Source organism: Mauremys mutica, chromosome 9 (assembly GCF_020497125.1).
Source record: "Mauremys mutica isolate MM-2020 ecotype Southern chromosome 9, ASM2049712v1, whole genome shotgun sequence".
In the NCBI taxonomy this organism is placed as follows: domain Eukaryota; kingdom Metazoa; phylum Chordata; order Testudines; family Geoemydidae; genus Mauremys; species Mauremys mutica.
Window position 1 is genome coordinate 22,557,062 of NC_059080.1, and position 19,612 is coordinate 22,576,673.

Consider the following 19,612-nt stretch of genomic DNA (forward strand, 5'->3'; position numbering starts at 1 on the left):
TCTCTCCCTCTTGATCTCTTGCTAACTCACAAAATTCAGTTATTCAGTAGATCCCTCAATTATTAGTGCAGACAAGTGAGGCCCCACTGTATTTAGGGGTGGCTTTACAGAGCACCTACTTTATCTCTCAATTTAAACTGGCCGCTGGAATCCATATACCCTGAATTAAGCAGAACTACATAGGTCTCGAGATTTTTATGCCTGCTTCTGAACTTTTCATTTACTGAACTCTGCTTGAGCAGAAATAGTTGGCAGAACCTTTAGAGTGGAAAATGCAGGTATTTAACTCTCTCAAATAGTTACCCATGTTCAGTACTACAAGATCCTTAAAGATTTTTATATACTGAACAGATGGGTGGTAGAATAGGCTTAAATGCACCGAAATAAAAATAGGCCCCTTACTGCATACCCAATTACTGTGATGTAGCAGTGTCAAGCATTGCATCTTAACTCTGTGTGGGCACAAATAGGTTTAAAAGATTAGAATCCTGCATGTAGGACTGGTACTACCATCCATCAAGGCAGCTTCACTTTATGGTCTGATCTGGAAAGCAGTTTTTTAAAATATTATTCAGTCCCAGGATATAAACCAGCCACAGATGCTACAATTCAGCCCACAGTTCCAATTAATCAGGAGAAGACAGAAGTGTCAAAGCCAACATTGTCTCTCTAATATCAGTCTAAATCGCTTGCCCAAGCCAGGATGTCCTTGGCCAGCAGTCATCATTTTAAAACTGTAAAAGGGAGAGCAAAATAATGGATTGCTCCTCCACCAGTGAGCGGAACCAATAGTAGTAAAACTTTTGGGGAAAGAGGACTTAAGTCATTGCAGAGGATAGTATTCAAAAGACAATTGTGGCTGAATTGAGTGTAACCTGTCTGACAGTTGACTTTGTTTAAAAAATAAATAAATAAATCCTTGTTCTGGTCCATATATGCCACGAACAAGGGAAAAAACTGTAGATGCTTCCTGGCTACTTATTTCAGCTGGCAACACAAGAATGCCTAGCTAGACTGTATTTACTAGCCAATTAAGAACAATTGTTCTGTTCACAGTGGGGTCCAACTGACTGATACCATGCTAAAGGAGGTGACAAATAAATAGAGCCAATGTAGATACCCAGAATCTCTAGAAGAGCCTCCTGTGAGGAGTGCTGCACAGCAACTACAAAACACATAGGGTTAAAGTTGTTGTCTTATAAGCTAGCCAAAGAAGGCAAAAGAGGCTTGGCTAAGATATTTTTCTTACTGCATGGTGATGGAACAGTTAATGCTAGGGCAGAATAAAGTGCAAGATGCCAGCATGGTTATCCCAGGGAGTGGGGGAATTGTCCTGTTGGGATCTAGTTGAGAAATGCACATATTTGGGCACAGCGATCTTTTCCTGTGTGTAAATCTAGGATTTGACTAGTTCATCCATTAATAGAAATAAAGCCTTTTGCTCACATCTTTCCACAGCTGTTCTGCAGTTTTGTGTGCTGCTATCTCATTAGCAGAGGAAATGGTGGTATGTTAGTAGTGATGAAACCTCTCTAGGTAGACAAATTACTCTGAACCAGCTTAATTCATAGCTGTATTGGGTGGTTCCTCAAATATTTCTCTGACAATTGCTTTTTTGGTCTCTAGTGTCATGGTTAACAACTTTAGTCTAAACTTGAGTTTGAATTTTTATTGGTAAAGCCAACCTATTTAGTGGCTTTTTCTTTGGGAGGGGGCAGATAGAGATGAAGGGAGAGTTGGGAAGGGTCGATCATCTTGAAGAGAGCTGGTAACTAATTAAAAATTTTGACTCCTGGCAAGCCAGGGGTAACCATAGCACAGTTCTTTGTATTCTCAGTTTTGATACATTAGGTATCTTGTTTTGCATAATCCTGAAAATTTTGGCTTGAGTGTCCTGGATGGGAGAGTACTAGAACACAGCTTGTTCTAAAAATACCCTGCTAAAAATACTTGAAGCACAATGTACATAGGTATTGGAGGTTTTCCCTTCCATATAAACAGATATGCAAACAGAAATGGGTTCACAAACAACTTGCATCTTTTTTTTTTGGGGGAGGGGGGGTGCTACTGAAAGTCCTAACATTAGCTTCACCCACATTCTTGTAACTCATCCTCTCCGTTTTCAGGTAGGAATGTGGTTTTTCCCCCCCCCCCACCCCCCCACTCAAATCTACAAGAAGTCTCCTTTAACCTAGGAAAATGCAGCTCTGCACTGAATTAATTTGATAGATGCTCCAGAGAGGTCTGAAATGGAATCACAGCTCAGTCATACAGTAGTATTCAAAGAGGAACCTGTCCCACCTTAGACTGTGGCTACACTAAACTTACAGCCACGCAGCTGCATAATATAACCACTCTAGGCCAATGGGGGAGAGCTTGGTAGCTGTGTGGCAGCTCTCCCACTGACATAGTGATATGTACATGGTGTTAGGTTGGCATTATTTATGTTGCTTGGGGGATGGCTCTTTCACACCCCTGAGTGACCTAACTTTCTCCTGCAGTAAGGGCAGGGCTGGCTCCAGACACCAGCCTACCAAGCACATGCTTGGGGCGGCACCTTGGGACGGGGCGGCACTCGGGGTTTATTTTTGGTTTTGTTTGGCCTGGCAGCGCTGGGGGGAGGCGGGGCTTGGGAGATGTGGCGCCGTGCTGGGGGGGCAGGGACTTGGGCAGCTCGGCTGGGGCAGGCTTCGCTCGGCGCGGCACTCGGGGGGGCAGGGACTTGGGTGGTGCAGGGCGGTGCTCGGGAGGTGGGGGGACTTGAGCGGTGCGGTGCTCGGGAGGGGCAGGGGACTTGGGGGTGCGATGGTGGGGGGGCGGGGCAGCGCTTTTGCTTGGGGCGGCAAAAATGTTAGAGCCGGCCCTGAGTAAGGGCTAGTGTAGACATAGCCTTAAACCCTACAGGATTCAAGCAGCTCTCATGGGGGTAGAATATATAGTCTAATAGAGGCTCTAATGTGCCTTTAATTTGGGACTGACAACTTCTTTATGGCTACAAGGAGTCTAGTGGCACCTTTAAAGACTAACAGATTCATTTGGGCATAAACTTTTTTGTGGGTAAAAAAACCCGCTTCTTCAGATGCATGGAGTGAAAAGTACAGACGCAGGCATTATTATACTGATGCATGAAGAGAAGGGAATTACCTCACAAGTGGAGAACTACTATTGACAGGGCCCTGGCCCATCCCCAAACCCCTAAGGAGGCCCCATTCTTACTGTGAGCGGTGTGGTGTGGTGTGTTTTTATTTTTATTTTTTTTAGTCTCCCAGACATAGAACGCCACTAATTTACACACTACATAGCCCTCAGATCCTCATGCTCTTGCCCCACCTGTCAAAGGTTTAGTAGATTGCTGTAGGGAGGTCTTGACCCTAAGATTTCGTGTTCAATAAACAAATATAGTGTAGGGTACTGTGTAGAAAGGCATTACTGTTGCAGTCCAAAAGAACTACAGGGTAGCTTGTCAGTCCTACAGCTTTGTGAACAGCATGTACACTGTCAGGGGATCCTCTCTCGTTCACAGAAGTGATGTGTGTGGGCAAAGCTTCTGCATCTTATCAAATCTGAAACTTGACACTCTTGCCCTCACTTCTCCCAAGATTTGCATGGCAGGGTTTTGGCTACACAACTTGCCTCAATCAAAGGAAGCTGTAGCCATATAATCAAATTCTTGATAGGCTTCTTGAGCAGCTTAAGCAGTTAATATTTCTGAGCATGTTTATAGGCTCATGAGTAGGATCTCCTGGTCTGAGTGGTGGGTTTTTAGAGAAGACAACCAGCAGTTTCAAGTGCTTTCCCTTCTTAAATATAATGGAAGCTGTTGGCATGTCCTCTGTCGAGCACTAACTTTATATCTGTGTTTACAAACTATAATATGCCATTTTACATGTACATGTTTAGATTTAGATTGGATTAATTTTTTTTTAGAAGGGATGTAAATGCTCCTGTTTCATAGCAGAGATGAACCATTCACTGACTTGGGTAGGGAGAGTGAGGAGGTTAAGAAGAAACTTCTCCATATGGGCTTTCTGCTCACTTAAAGGTTTCTTGCACCTTTTATCCAAAGGCTCCAGCACTGGCTGTTGTAGACTGTCGGTGGGACTAGATAAATGGACCACTGATGTGATGTAGTATGACCGTTCCTATGTTCCCTGTAATAGCATCACACAATTAGGAACACTCATTGTAACCACTTTTTCTTCTCTTCTTTATCTTCCAGATCAGTGTGCGAGTTACCACCATGGATGCTGAGCTGGAGTTTGCCATCCAGCCCAACACCACGGGGAAGCAGCTCTTTGATCAGGTAAAGTGACACAACTTCAGAAAACATGCACTTAGTACTGACTTTGCTAGCGCCTCTCTTCTCCCCCTGCCCACCTTCATAACTATCCTCACCCATTAACACACACTCGCCACTGACTTATTTCTTTGAGGCCTTTAAAAGAGACTACATGGCCATTAGACTCTCATCAAGGAACTGCATGGTTTTTATCCCCACCTCATTATTTGTATATTTTAATTCTGAGTGTGCCAGGAGCTATATCTGCCCCCAAAGTGCTTCCACTCTTGGGCAAATTGCATACCAAGAGGAGGGGAAAGGCTAAAATATGCAATCATCATGGTTTTAAAAAATATTAACTGTCCTGAATCACCTCTCTCCCTACCATCATCAATTAGCTTATTGTAGGTGTGTTCGTAGAAATAGCCCCTGGGAGGCATTTGAAAGAGTCGTGCCTATTCAAAATAAAAACTCCCCTTTTGTACAAGTGTCAGCAAACGAGTTCAGTGAAATGATGTGCACTATAACATGTGCCAGACTTTGACAAGGCGATTCTTACTACTGTAAGTCACTTCCTAGGTTCAGCTGTCTTTATCTTGGTGCACTGGCTTTCCTCTGCATTCTATGCTCACTGGCAGGGTGGATTCCCTCCCCCCGCTCCCCTCTAGCTCAGGCTAAACAGAAGCAGGGAGACATATGCAGCCCAAACGTGGAGCTGTGAAGCCATGGACATTATCAATCGCAGCTGTTGAGAAACTGACAGACTCCATTACACATCTCCTCTGTAATCCCAGGGGCCTTATCCAGGCTACTGCCCAGCCGCTCAGAGCATCCGCTCAGCCTGTGGAGAGTGATGCAATCATGTCTTGTAGACAGTAGGGACTTTGTCGAGCTGCCGTTGGGGGAGGTGGCATGCAGTAGAGGTGGAAGGAGGAAGAGATCACAGGCGTTGGCTGCTTGCAGAAGATTCTGTGAACAATAAGTCTTATTTTCATTTTCTTTTGCCTGATGATTCCTTCATGTGTTGAACATGGGTGTGGTTCAGAAGAAACCCTAGACATTCTGGGGCCAGTCTTTGCACCGCATCTGGGCTAGTGAGGAAAGAAAAATCAATCATGGTTACTTTACCCATAAAGCTGACTATCTCATTTGAGACCAAAAGGCTTAATTTTGTACCGCAAGATCACTTAAAGGTTTTTTCCTTTCAAACGCTTCACTGTTGCAATGTGCAGATAGTAAATGTTCCCTCTTCTGCTGTTTCGCTGCAGTATAGAGGAATAGGTTGACAGATTAGTATACTATTTTTGTGACGGAGCAGTGTCTCAAGATAGTCAATGAATTAAACCTCTACTTCCTCCCAAAGCCTTGACTTAAGGAGGGCTTGGATGGGCTGTTGGGGCTATTGCCATTCAGTAATATGCGAACACTTCTAGCCTTGTGACCCACCCTTTAAATATAACCATTGCATGATTCATAGAAATGACATTGTTGAAACCAACCAGCATGAGTGTACACAAATAAGTGTAGGGGACAATGAATTGTTAGTTCATTCTGCATCTGGCATTTCAAGTGTTACTGCAGTATGATGGAATAAAATTAAGAGCTTGATGTTCTCAAAGTTTGTCTTCCCTTGAAACTACTGTCTTGTGTTTTTGGGTTTTTTGGGGTGTGAGGTGGGGTTCACCATGTCTACTGTTCAAGGGTCAGGCTTTAATACTCTTAACCCCACAGAGTAAGGTGCTATTCAGCAAGCACACCACTGACTTTAGTGGATGTTCTTGCAGGTGTAACTGTTAACCAGTGAGAGTAGAGGGTTCCGAATCTTGTCCATGTTGGTCTGCAATTTTGATTGTGTGCCCCTAGGGTGGCAGAACATTTCCACAAAGTACACATTGATGCTGAATTTAGTCTTTACAGTGAGTAAGTCTGTATTTGAGACGCATCTATCATTCATCATATAAACCTTCTAATTTTTAATCATTGATAATGTTTTTGTCATTCATAGCCCAGAGAGAAAGCAGTATCGATTTGGCTTTTGAGGATTTTTGGCCAGTGTAGCTTGTTTTTAGGCACTGGCTTTTTTAAAGTTACCTGGGTGCCCAAATATTTTGACACCTTAAAGTGGTCTGACACACATTCATCAAAAGGTTTGGAGCATCCACAGCTGGCATGTTAATGCTATGCTATGCTAGGAGCTCCTGAAAATTTAGACCATTTTTCATAGGTGCCTAAAAACCTGGTTTAAATCTAAACAGTCATTTATTGAAAATGTTTGCCACTACTTTTGAGCAGAATTTATTTTTGTCAAGACTGAAATATTTTTCTGCTTGCCTCTTACTTCCCTTTTCCCCCCCCCCGGTTTCTCCCCATTACTTGAACTATTAAAGGTCCTACTTCCCTCTGTCACCCAAAGTCTAAAAGACTGATGCATAGTTGAGTCGAGATACCAGATCTTCAAAGATTAGAAGGCTGAATCTTAAAACCATGTAGAAGCTTCACTAATGGGTTAATTTTTAAAAATCTTAATGGAAGAATTTCAATGAATGAGTGGTAATTTGACCCACAAGGAGAGGAAGATACACTGGCATATGACTAAAGTTTTCCACAATACATCAAAGCCAGGATACAGAACAGTTCCTCCACTACCTTTCTCAAGGTCTCATTTTTCAGTTATCTGCATTATTACAGCTGTCAGATATATACTAAAATATTAAAGGAGAGAAATTTCACTAAATGGTGTGTGTCCATCCACTTTGTGCCTTGACAAGGGCAAAGAAGATTCTTGCAGGTTTCCCAGTAGGCCGTATCTGGTTAATACACAATATATGGACAGTTGAATGATCTAGCTATAGCATGCTATGGTTGCCATCTAGAAGCTTGTCTGATTTGTAATCTCCTGCTGCTCACTCCACAGGGAGTATGTGAAAGTGGTGTGTGTAGTCCTTGACAGCTGTGCATGTCTGCCTCACTCTGGTGACTCTGGCAGTTCTAGGAATATGGCACTAGGGGTCGGGGCAGTCAGATGAGGGCTAGGCAGTGAAAGTGCCATTTAGCCAAAGGACTTCAGAACAACAGTGACTTCAAAGGGAAGCTCTTGAGTTGGGAAGATGAAGGTTCTGCCAAGGAAAAGTGAGTGGTCCAGACACTGAGGAGCGAGATGGGAAGTAGGCATTGCATTTATGGGTATCAAGGCTGCCCTCTTGTCTGTAGTAGGCTGACCTGCTGAACTGCAGGAGGGGTGAGGAATTTTAGAATCTGCTATTACGTCAGTGCAATGATAAAGAATCTAATCTGTCCTCTAATGTTGCCCTGGCATTCAAAAACTGTCTCTGGACAATTGCATGAGGGGGAAGCTTGATTGCAAAGGAAACAGTCCATTCAGCTTCAGCAACAATGGGAAATGTATTGCTCCTGTCTTGAAATAAGACTGATTATTCTGTATTTTTGTTTCTTGACCAAACATTCTAGCCTGCAAAGACTGCCCTGGTTTGTAATTCTGAACAAAATGTTATGTTGGTTCTTTCAGAAGTTTACAACTGAACATTGACTTAATATAGCTTCAAAACTTTACTATGAAGAAAAATGCTGCTTTCCTTTTTTTATGTAGTTAACACAGGACTGTACTATATTTGCTTTTTTGTCTCTGCTGCTGCCTGATTGTGTACTTCGGGTTCCAAATGAGGTGTGTGGTTGACTGGTCAGTTTAACTCTGGTGCTCATAATTCTGAGGTTCTTCTGTATTTAAGCTGGCTCAGAGAACCGCTTGTCATGAAAAGTACCATCAGGCATTATAATCTGAACATGGCAAAAGAGTTCAGGGCTATATTGGAATATTTTAAACTGTTGCTCAGAATATAACCGTGTAAAATAATGAGTTGATAAGTATAACCAGAAAGACCAAAGAGCTTGGATGCAGCAGCTGATGTAGGGAATTTCAACAATGTGTATGGAACAAGCTTCAGGATGGATGTTAAATTGGGGATTTTTTTGGAAACCAAATACTGGAGTTCTACCAAATGATCTAACCTGGCAGGGGATGGTGAAGGGAGAGGGGCATGAAATGGGTGCAGGGCTGTCCTCTGGTATTTTTTTTGCTTAGTTATAAATACTACTTGTGCCCTCATTCAATGGACTGCAGCCAAATCATCCCTGCCTGTCTGGTTAGCCCTGGTTGGAATCCTTCTCTTGCTTCCACACTCTTCCTGCATCAAGTTCAAATGCCTCTACCTACTACAGTTCTGCAATGCTGGGCTCTGTTGTCATCCTCGATTTCACCACCACTTGTGCAGCGCTTTGCCAATCACCTTGCCTCTCTGATCCCTGTGTCTTTTTTTTTTCTTTGCACCTCATGTATCTTCCTCCTCCCTCCCCCACCCAAGGCCTTTACATCTGCTCTCTATCCTCTGCACCTGATATAATGCACTTGCATAAAGAGTGAGGTGGTTTTTCCTAAAAGCTCACTTCTTGCAGCTAACCGTTCTCTTCTGTTCTTGCCTAGTAGTTCTCGTTTTTTTTGATGTAGACCTGTGCCAAGCGGCAAATGCATATTCAAATAACTTAGAGCCATTTCTCCACCCTGTCCGCATGCTGTCTAATTTGGACTGTAGACTTTTATGGTAGGGGGCATATCTTCTATCTGTGTAAAATGACACATGTACCTCTGATGCAGTTCAGAACTGCATTTCTTGCCACAGCTACTAATGGACTTTTTGGACTGCACATTTTAGCTGCAACTCTTGCTTTGCCATTACATGGGCCTTGAGGTTTGCTGTTGGCTTTGCCACTTGTCCAAAGAGATTTTCGGTACAATGGGTAAGACCCAAATGGAACCAGGTTACGGTGCTCTGGCTCTGGTGTAATTACTTCTAGGCTTATAGTTGTACTAGCTACTTTAAGTTTTATGGCATGCTCTTCGGACAAAATTGGGTCAGCAGTCACTTCTGCACTGCGCCTGGCAGCCACATCTTTCAGCACCTTGTTGAGGACCCTCCCCCCCCCCCAACTGATAAAGCCAGACTGTTTTGTGTAGCTGTATTGGGATCTTCTCAGGCCTAATCTTGATGCTTCCTGGAGTCTTGTCAAGGGGGGTGAGTTTCTGCTCTGTTCCAAACAGACTCCTAGCACTGGCATTCCCTTTCTTTCATTGAGAGTAAATGAGACTTTGAATGTAGGAATTTGTTAGATCTGAGTTGAGCTGTTCCCTTCTTACTAAACTTAGCAAAACTAGCACCCAGCTTGTGGTCAAACCTTCTTCTGATACACAACTGTAATGGATATGAACATATTGTATTATGTGCATTTGACTTCATTCAGCCACATTCAAGTGCAGCCTGTTTATAGCTCTCCCTACATTATGTATATTTGACCTGCCAGTGAGCTCATTGGACCTTTTCTCTTTGTAGCTACCAGGCTCACCTTAACTAAAAGTGCAGCAAAAAATTGTTGCCCTGTGTTCATTTTAAATCACTTCAAATATGAATTGACACTAATTCTGACACTGTTAGTTCCCATGACTTTCATCTTATTAAACAGTGGTTTCACTAGAGCAGGGTGGAGTTTGTGGTTGGCTGCAGAGATGGTTTCACAGCAGTTTATTTTTAAGTGCTGACATTTGTTAAACTCCCTCTACTTTTTCTATACTACTGAACATTTAGCAGAAGTTGAAAACTAGGTAGCTTTCTCCATGACAGAGCAGCCTGAGACTATAAAGGCTACTCTCCTGCTTGCCTCTTTCTGTAATGGAGTCTGGGTTCTAAGCTGTTATTTCTATAACCAACTACTTTGATTAATGTATTGATCCACCCAAGGGATGCATGAGTCCTTCTGTCTTGCCTGTCACCAATAGCTTCAGATAGGTTCTATTGCAGCCTTTTGTACCCTTCTAATATCTGGCTTTTGTTTTCCCCAACTGCACATGCAATTGTACGCCTGACTTAAGTATAGAACTAAGAAAATTACATACATAGACAGACAATTTTCAGTTGCAAATGGTCAGCAGGGTGCTCGTATAGCCACTTGTATAAACCAGTCCTAGTTATTGATGTTTATTCCATAGGGTCTCAGTATTGTGCGAGTTTTCCTAATTATTCAGTTGCTTTAGATGCCTCTGAATGTCAACACTTTTCAGCTGACTAGTGAAACTGTAGCACTCTACAGATAACTAACTGGGAGGCTCTTTTAGAATTTAATGTGGCTTGTGTAGTTGCAGCAGAGTGCTGGAGGAGAGCTCTCCCAGTGCTCTTTTAATAAATTAAAAAAAAAAGAAAAAGAGAAAAACACTCCACCTCCACAAGGGGCGTGGCTCCCAGTGCTGGTGCACTGTCTGCACTGGCACTTTACAGTGCTGAAACTTGCTGCACTTGGGGGAGGGGTGTGTGTGTGTGTGGATTTTTTTCCCCCTCCCCAACCCCTGAGCGAGGAAAGGTGCAGCGCTGTAAAGTGCCAGTGTAGACAAGTCCTTGGTTATGGAGCTACAGGTCAGTGGAGGGACTCCGCTGCCCTCACTCTGCTTAGCTCCTTGGGTGGTTCTTCCTTCACTGCTGTTACAGTGGTCAGTAAAGCACCTGTGAAATGGCAACTCTCCCTAGTTTGTGGATTAGCATGAAGACTGCAACATCAACACCAATTTATTTCCCCCCCTCCACGCCCTCATTGCGTGTGGATTAAAGGTAAAATATAGCATGGCTTGAGACTCTTAATACATAACTGTTACATTGTGGGTCTCTGCCCCCTCAGTACTGCTACATATGGTGCAGAACACTGTTTCATTCTAAATTTGTTTAATTATAGATGGGGTAAATGATTATCTGTGATGGACAAACTGCATATTCAGTAGGTAGCTTGTTCCTTTAAACTGCTTTGGAATCCTACCCTACACCCCCAATCCCATCCCATTCTCCCTCCTCTTAAATATTTCCTTTGAGACACTCTTCCTACCATAATGCCACCAGCTACGTTTTGTTTTACTAACTTTGACTACCGTGTGGTTACCAAGAGGAAGCAGTAGTTGACTTAGTTGAGGTGCTCTTCCTGGTACAGATGGGTTTTTCTTTTTTCTTTTGAAGGTGTGGTGTGCAGGCTGGACTTCTCTAACTAGAATTTAAATCCAGATAGTTTTGTTCAAAGAAATCCATGTTTAGGTTGGTGGAATTAATTTTTTATTTCCTACCTACAGAAGTAGCAATAAGACACCATTAAGTGGAAGCTGCTTGAAATAAAAAAATCACATGAATTCAATCTTCTGCATGCCTTGACTTCGTACAACACCGTACAGCCAAATCTCAAAACGGACGTGCAGAGTCCCCTTCCACTTCCCCAGCCCTTTCTGCTGTAGACTTCTTTCCAACCCACAGAGCAGCTCTACTTTTGACCTGTTCAGCACCTAGTAATTAAACTCAGTCTTGTTAGTCTACTTCTTTCTCCTCCTGTTTTATTGCCTCCTCTGGATGTACAGCCTACATCACACTTCTTCGTCAGAGCCCTTAGCCAGCCTCTGCAGCTTCTGGAACTACTTGTTGGAGACAGCAGCTACTGGTGAACACTTAAGTGGCAACTGATGCCTCCGGGCAGAGGATCAGCCCTGCATTACAGATAGGAAGTTGGGAATTATTTCCACTGGTTGCTGGCTACATTTAAAAATTTGACTCATTGCCCTAAATGAACATGCAGTGGAGGTTTAGGACCACACCCCTCCTATTTTGAGCAAAAAACAGTTTGGTTCCCCAAAGTCTTATCTCTGGCTTTGTATCCACATGCGCCCTCTACCTACCACAGTCAAAGCCTCTGCATCTATCATACCACAATAGCACTTCTGATTTATTAGGTCAGACCACAATATTCCTCTCCCATATTGTAAGCACAGTCCTACAAAGCTTCTAATTCTTGATAGTAAGAAACACTGACAGCTCTTCCCTGTACCTCCCAGAAAAATTTATCTCTAGCCTTGATCTGGGCTGGGCAGTCCAGTTTGCTACATCTACCCTTTGAATTTTATAACCGCTCTAATACCACATCATGGACAAGACATGAGTATGGGACTCCTAGACAATTTTTATATAATACAGTATCTGCCATATGAAGTGAAGAAAGTAGGTATTGTCCTAACTACACAACATGGTTGAGTGGGAATGTGGGGGTCATAATTACATGGTATGTCAAGTGGGGGTAAAACACCATCAAAACAGAGTATGCCAGACTTGTGAGCATTTTAAATCCTCTTTGCACAGGGGTGTATGACTACGGAATATGTAATGAATCAATTAAGTCCCTAGTTTGGGAACCTAGGAATTTATAAGTTTGGATATTCATAAACTCAAATTTTTTGACTTAATTTTTAACACCTCAGTGTTCTAATTTTTCTTAAATTGAATCCACAGACATAACTCATTACATTTTTCATTTGAGGATTTTTTTACAAACTTGTCAAGTCAAATGGTAACATCCTGTTTATGTGGAGCTACTTACCTAGTAGATATGGGCACTGGACTGCCTAAAGCTATGAGCTTCAACTTGCTCGTACTGTACAGCTTCCACAAGCCTATCCCCGTGGAATCCTTATGCACAGCCAGTTCAGCACCAAATTAAGAGTCTGAAGATGTGTGTGCAGATTTCAGGAAGGACCAAGGACCAGAGTACATTTGGTTTGACACATACATGGTTTGAGGTCCAAGTTTTAATGGTTGTCTGTATGCAACTCCAAAACCAGCCACCCAACCGTAAAGTAAACAAAGGTTGTAGGACTCATTTGAGGACTTTTATTTATGATAAAAATAATGAAAATTTCAAGTTTCTTAGCAAAGTCAGGTGATTATGGCATGCTTCAGAAAGAAAATATTTTTTGAGTAAGTTACATTGGGAAATGAACACTTGGCTTGTAACAGAAAGCTATGAACTCTAAGGAGTTATGGCTGAAATTTTCAGCTTCTCCCTTGTAGCCCCGTGACTACATCTTATTCAGAGTGCTCACTGTCCTTTATGCTCATTGCTGAGCATATGCTAGCACATACTCAGATGTGGAGCCTATCAAGGTCCATATCAATGGGGAAAGCCTGTACTGAATCGCTCCTGTAATTCTGGATTCTAGAGCAATGCTGTAATGCTTAAGAACATAAACTGGGTCAGACCAAAGGTTCATCTAGCCCAGTGTTCTGTCTTCCGACAGTGGCTAGTGCAAAGTTCCCCAGAAGGAACAAATAGAACAGGTAATCAAGTGATCCACCCCCCACTGTTGCCCAGTCCTTCTGGCAGACAGAGGTTAGGGATACCATCCCTGCCCATCCTAGCTAATAGCCATTGACGGACCTATCCTCCATGAACTTATCTAGTTCTTTTTTGAACCCTGTTATAGTCTTGGCCTTCACAACACCCTCTGGCAAGGAGTTCCACAGGCTGACTGTGCATTGTTGTGTGTATGGGGAAAATACTTTCTTTTCTTTAAACTTGCTGCTTATTAATGTCATTCGGTGACCCCCAGTTCTTGTGTTTATGAAAAGGAGTAAATGACATTTACTCCATAAAATCATGACTGGTGTGGAGAGACATGTATCATATTCCCCCTCCCCCCCGTTGTCTTTTCCAAGACGAAAAGTCCCAATCTTTTTAATCTCTCATCATATGGCGGACCTTCCATACCACTTATTTTTGTTGCCCTGTTTTTGAACCTTTTCCAGTTCGCAGTATTCAAGATGTGAGTGTATCATGGATTTATATAGCGGCAATATATTTTGTCATCTGTCTATCCCTTTCTTAATGATTCCCAGCATTGTTTGCTTTTTTGACTGCTGCACACTGAGTAGATATTTTTCAGTGAACTATCCACAATGACTCCAAGATCTTTCTTGAGTGGTAACAGCAACTTAAACCCCATTTTATATGTATAATTGGGATAGGTTTCCAATGTGCATTACTTTGCTTCTAAGCCATCTATTTGAAGTCCTTGTTTGTCAGTGAGAAGTAGGAAGAGTCTTGTCTATTTTATTTATTTTTATTTTTTCAATTTCTTCATGGTTGCTTATAGGGAGCAACAGTTTTAGCCACAACAGTTTAGTAGAGACAAAGCTCCCTAGGGGTACTAGAAAAAACATCTTCACCCAATTAAGAGGCTTATGGAATACCTTTTTGCAGCCTTTTTTGTGCTGCACATAAGTGAACTGTGAGGAGCCAATGGAGATGCACTCAGCAGTAGCAAGAGTAATCTGAAATATTTCCTTGAAATATTACAGTAGCATTTAAAGGGCTGATAGAGTGGTTAATGCATTAGCCTCCTAGATTAAGTTAGCAATGCCTTTTGCCATTACCATAAGGGAAAGCTAGGATTCCATGGGCAGTGTTCATCAGGTCTACCCACCCACCCCAGAATGCATCCTCTTTCTGCAGCTATGGGTGGTTGTGGTGTTGAAGTCTTTTTGGAAATGTGGCTTTGCCATTTACTTCAGGAACCAACTGTATACAAAATTAAACTTGGTTTCCAAAGGGTGACTGGAACCAGGAACTGTTCTCTTAGAGGGAAACCTTGTAGGTGCTCTTGTTCAACCAGAAAATGAGATTATCCATTTTCCCCTCTCAAATTGTTCTTGGAGCATGTTCTCTTGGCTGTAGATTGGGCCAAGAGGAATGAAGTTAGACTAGTACCAAGCAACGTGTATATCTTGCACAAAACCCTTTCTAAAACCTATACTATGGCAATTCAGAACCTTGAGAGGAGTACTTTATTTTTTCCAGGGATGGGGAGGAGGGCTTATTAGGTATCTTCTCAGTAGTCCATGTCTGTCTCAATAAAGGACAGCTGGGCCCTTCTTAGTGGTATTTGAAGGTTATCTCTCTAGAATAGTGGCTCCTGGGCTGCTTAACTTGTATATAATTATGCTTCACTTCTATAGGATGTTGGTTCATTCTGTATCATTCTAGAACTCCTCATGCTATTCCTCCCCCCCGACCTTAAACATCAGTCTTAAAGCATGTGGACACAAATGCAGGATCTATTTTTGGTAGGATGTGCACACATTAGATGTAAGTTTTGTGATCAGGCTGCTTTGTCTGATACATAAGTAGTTATGCTTCAGGTCTCTGTAAAATTAAATTGGTTTACATTTAAATGAAACTCGAGGAATAAAACTAAGTGTTTGCTTTTTTGGGTTTTTTTATTTTGTTAAAAGCAATAAACTATTCTAAAGGCTGCCTTCACAACCAGGAATTCTAGATAGAAATAAAACTTTAGTTTAGATTTGACAGGAAGATGGGTTTTGTAGTTATTGGCATAGAGAGTAAAAGTTTAACATGACTTTTGTGGGCATTAAACAAATCGTCCCACCATATTGCTGCTGCTGCTGGATGTGGTGGTAGAATGTGTGTACTGCTGTGAAGCTAGAATACCAGGGCAAAGGCTACAGTGAAACTAGCCAACTTCATACATTCGGTAAAGCATTTTGTTCCCTTTTCACAGCATATGAAACAATGATAAACATGAAGGCTTTTCGACATACAAAGCATTTTCAGCTAATTAAGTTTCACTATTGCCAAATCCAAACATTTAGTCATGAGTCTGGCCCTCCAAAAATCATGAGATTAAAGGGGAAAATTGGGGTTCTTGGCTTGCTTTCTGGAATTTGACGCTTTAGGGTTCCTTTTCTCAGTTTGTTCTTTGCATCTCTGAGGGCTGAAACTGTTTGTTTTTTAAATGAGTGGGGGTTTGTCACCATAATCCTGTGACTCAGAGCTTGGGCTTTAAGAAAAGCACCATGTTGAGAGACTTGCAATAAAATTGCATTAGTAACAACGAAGCTTAAAGTAGAATGCAGATCTGGCTCATGTTGATCCTGGTTCCCAGGGCTTAAATTCTCTGATTATTTCCCGGAGCCCCCTGCACCTCTTTTCTCCCTTCCCCGATTCAGGACTCCAGGTTTCAGTTGCAGGGGGTCCTCAGGGCTTTCAGCCCCACAAGGGAGGGTGGCTGCTGGGGCTCTCAAGGGTTTAAAAATATTTACTGGCGCTCTGCTCTGGATGGCTCTGGCTGAATTTAAGCCTTGCTTGTTTTTCATCTGATGTTTTGGAAGCTGACAATAGAGGAAAGGGGAGCTTCCTGCATACACACCACAGTTTCCTCTTTAAACTCCCCCCACCCACTGGTGCATAATATGCCCAATAACCTGAATGACTGAAATGGTGCTGTTTTTTCCATCTTCTCCCCCCCCCCAACTTTGAGGGAAAGAACCCCACTCCCAGAGAAAAGAAGCAAGTAACTTTAATTCTTCCAATTGTCTCTGAATAATGACTTGACAATAGAAGTTAGTGGACCAAATTCTGGTAGTGCAATCCCATTGTGGATGGGTTTCAAGGACATAATTGAAGACAGAATGATCCAGTAAGGTGTGGATTTGCCCTAGCTCTAGTGCCTTTTTGTTAGTCTTTTTTCTACTCAGACTAGTAAACCATTCACAGAATGGCATCTGTAATACCTTGTGTGGCAATGATCCCATGTGAAAAGAGATTCTGTAATGGGCCACTTGAAGCTTCCAATTCTAGCTATCAAGTTGAACATAATGAAAACTGTTAGTGGGCTGCTGGCTGGCTTCTCTCAGCAGAACGCTTAATACCTTGACCACCTTCCTGCAAAAAATGGAGACACTATAACTTAAGGGCTTTCCTGGGAAGAGATAGCAAGTGATCCAACTTTCTGGTTGCATAACTAGAACCTAACTGTGAAAGGGGTTTAGGGTCAGGGAGCTATTGGGGTACTGAGGCATCCCAGGAGAAGTTAGTTTGCTTGCAGAGGATTATTGAGAGAACAGGAATTCTCAAAGTTGAAAGGCAAGTTTAAGTGTGTGTTAAACCCTAATTTTTAGAATTGTCACTCAAAATACTTGAGAATTAGTCATCACTGGTGTTCGCCATTTTGTTAGTGATTTAGAATGAGAAATTGAATGAGTAATGGTGAGAAACTGGGAAAAACTTCCCTAATGTGGATGTCACTTTCATGCATGTCAGTCAATGGCTTGTTCATACTTGTTTACAGGCATCTTTGATGGCATATTTAATGCTCTTCAAAGCAGTAGAGAGAGAGGGGATGGCAGATGTCTAGATTCACTTTTGTCATTGGGCATGCAGCAAATACAAAATCCTTTTGCCTTGTGGTGGTTCTCCAGTAGTCAGAACGCTGTGTCTGGGAGCAGTGCCAGAGACTCCATAGTCATCTTTTTCTTTAACTAGAAAGATGGAATGTATGAGCAACAGGAGCCTTATAGGGAAGCATGTGAAATTGGGATAAGAAGCATTGGGTGTAGCAAGGGACTGAAGAAACTGGTATTGCCCTAGAACAGTGGTTTTCAAACTCTTATTTTTTTCTGGGGACCCAGTTGAAGAAAACTGATGCCCACACCCCAGTGGAGTTGGGGATGAGGGTTTGGGATGTGGGAGGGGGCTCTGGGCTGAGGCAGGGGTTGGAGTGTAGGGGGGGGTCAGGGTTCTGGGGTCGGTGTGCAGCCTCTGGGGTGGAGCCAGGAAGGGATTGGGGAGGGGCTCGGGGCAGGGGATTGGGGTGCACACTGCGCTGCTGACTGGGAGCTGCTAGAGGTAAGAGGCAGGCTTCCCACCTGTCCTGGAACCATGGGGCACGCTGCGCCCTGGAAGTGGCCTGCAGCAGTCCAGCTCCTAGGTGGAGGCGCACAAGCAGCTCCTGGCCAATGGGAGTGTGGAGCTGGTGCTTGGGGTGGGGGCAGCACGTGGAGCCCTGTGCCTCCCCACCTAGAAGCCAGATCTGTTGCTGGCTGCTTCTGGGGCGCAGCACAGTGTTGGAACTGGTAGGCACTGGCCTGCCTTATCTCGGCAGCACTGCCGACAAAACTTTTTAATGCCCAATTGGTAGTGCTGACCAGAGCCGCTAGGGTCCCTACATGCTGAGCAAGGCGACATGGTGCCTTGCATGCTGCGACTCAGTACTGGGTTGTGACCTAACTTTTTGAAAAACACTGCCATAAGACTTGCATGTATCTGTAAGAATGTTATTGCCACTGTTGCAATAGAGATTCACTCAAAGGATGAGTGCAAAGATACTTAGAGTGGTTATTTCAATATAAGGTGGGAAAAGGCTTGATACAATTCTGATCTGGGATTTACTTGTGGCAACCCAAGTTTCACTTGATAAACAGTGCCTGAGCTAGGGTCTTTATTTATATTGGCTACGAAACCATAACTGGAAGATTGCCTGAACTCTCCATACGCTGCTTTCCACCATCCTATAGGCAGATCAAAAACATGAAATTTATGAATAAATTCCTTGTATTATACTCCAGAGTTCTGTTAGTCAACTTGACTTAATATTCTGCCTGGTAAGGAGGAAAGATAGTGTTCTCTTGTATATTTATAGCCTTACTTTGTAAGTAGAACAAGTTATTTTGTAATACAGCATATGGTCAGCTGTCTTTAAAATTCATTGTCCCTCATCAAAACAACCCTATGCATCTTGTCCATTTGCACCTTCCATTCCTGCTCACTGCCAAGAATTGTGTGAGGCCCCACAGGCAAACAGTTCATCAAATCTCCAAATGCTGTGTAGCCCTTTACCAATCTACTTTTGTTAATCAGGCTGCTAGCTGACAGGCAGACTCCCAGCAGCTGTAGAAATCAGTCTCTACCTTGATTATGATTTTTCCCTTTACCAAGTAGAACAAAAAATTTTTTTATATGCAGTGGGGAGTCACTTCCCTTTGCCATCGGTAGAGGCTACCAGCATGCACATCCAGTTGGAAAGATTTCAGATATGAATGAGTACATACAGCCTGAGCACAGACCTGGTCTAGCAAGCCAGAATGTGCTTGGCTTTACAGCTCACATAATTCATAGCACTAATTTAGGTTGGTTCTATGCAGCATAGTGTCAGTATAACTTTGCAAAAAAGTTATATGGGGGTGGGGGGCGGAAGGGAGGGAATAAGATTTGTAAAGATACTGAGTTTGCATAGCTGGCTTTCCTTTTTGTCCCATCTGTTGTTGCTGTTGCTATTACAGTGCAGACTTCTCTGTGGAATAAAAGTCCTTTTGTGCTATGGCCTCAGTGTGATGCCATTCGGTTCCTTTTTTGGCAGTTCAGCATGCTGAACTCCCAGGCTTAAGCTGTCGGCAAATGAAACTGAGGCAAGCAGACACATGCAGCAGTGGGGGTGAGCCATCATCCTATTCAAATGATAATGATGCCCGAGAACAGAGCTCTCATTTTAACTGTGTTCCAGACCCATTCCTTCCCCTGCCCCACACACTTATAAGCTATATAGTAGCCTGCAGTCTTAAATGCACTTCAGAAAGTCTGTTTAGCAGCATGCATTCCATTGTCTGTGACAAACAT

General features: G+C 42.9%; 1 protein-coding gene across 1 annotated transcript in view; it reads left to right on the top strand.

Annotated features, from left to right (window-relative positions):
• MSN (moesin) overlaps window positions 1-19,612 on the top strand; it is a 68,499-nt gene that overhangs the window by 35,028 nt on the left and 13,859 nt on the right. The window contains exon 2 of the mRNA XM_045030384.1: window positions 4,220-4,303. Within this exon, the coding sequence (XP_044886319.1) occupies window positions 4,220-4,303 (84 nt within the window). The remainder of the gene's footprint in view (window positions 1-4,219; window positions 4,304-19,612) is intronic.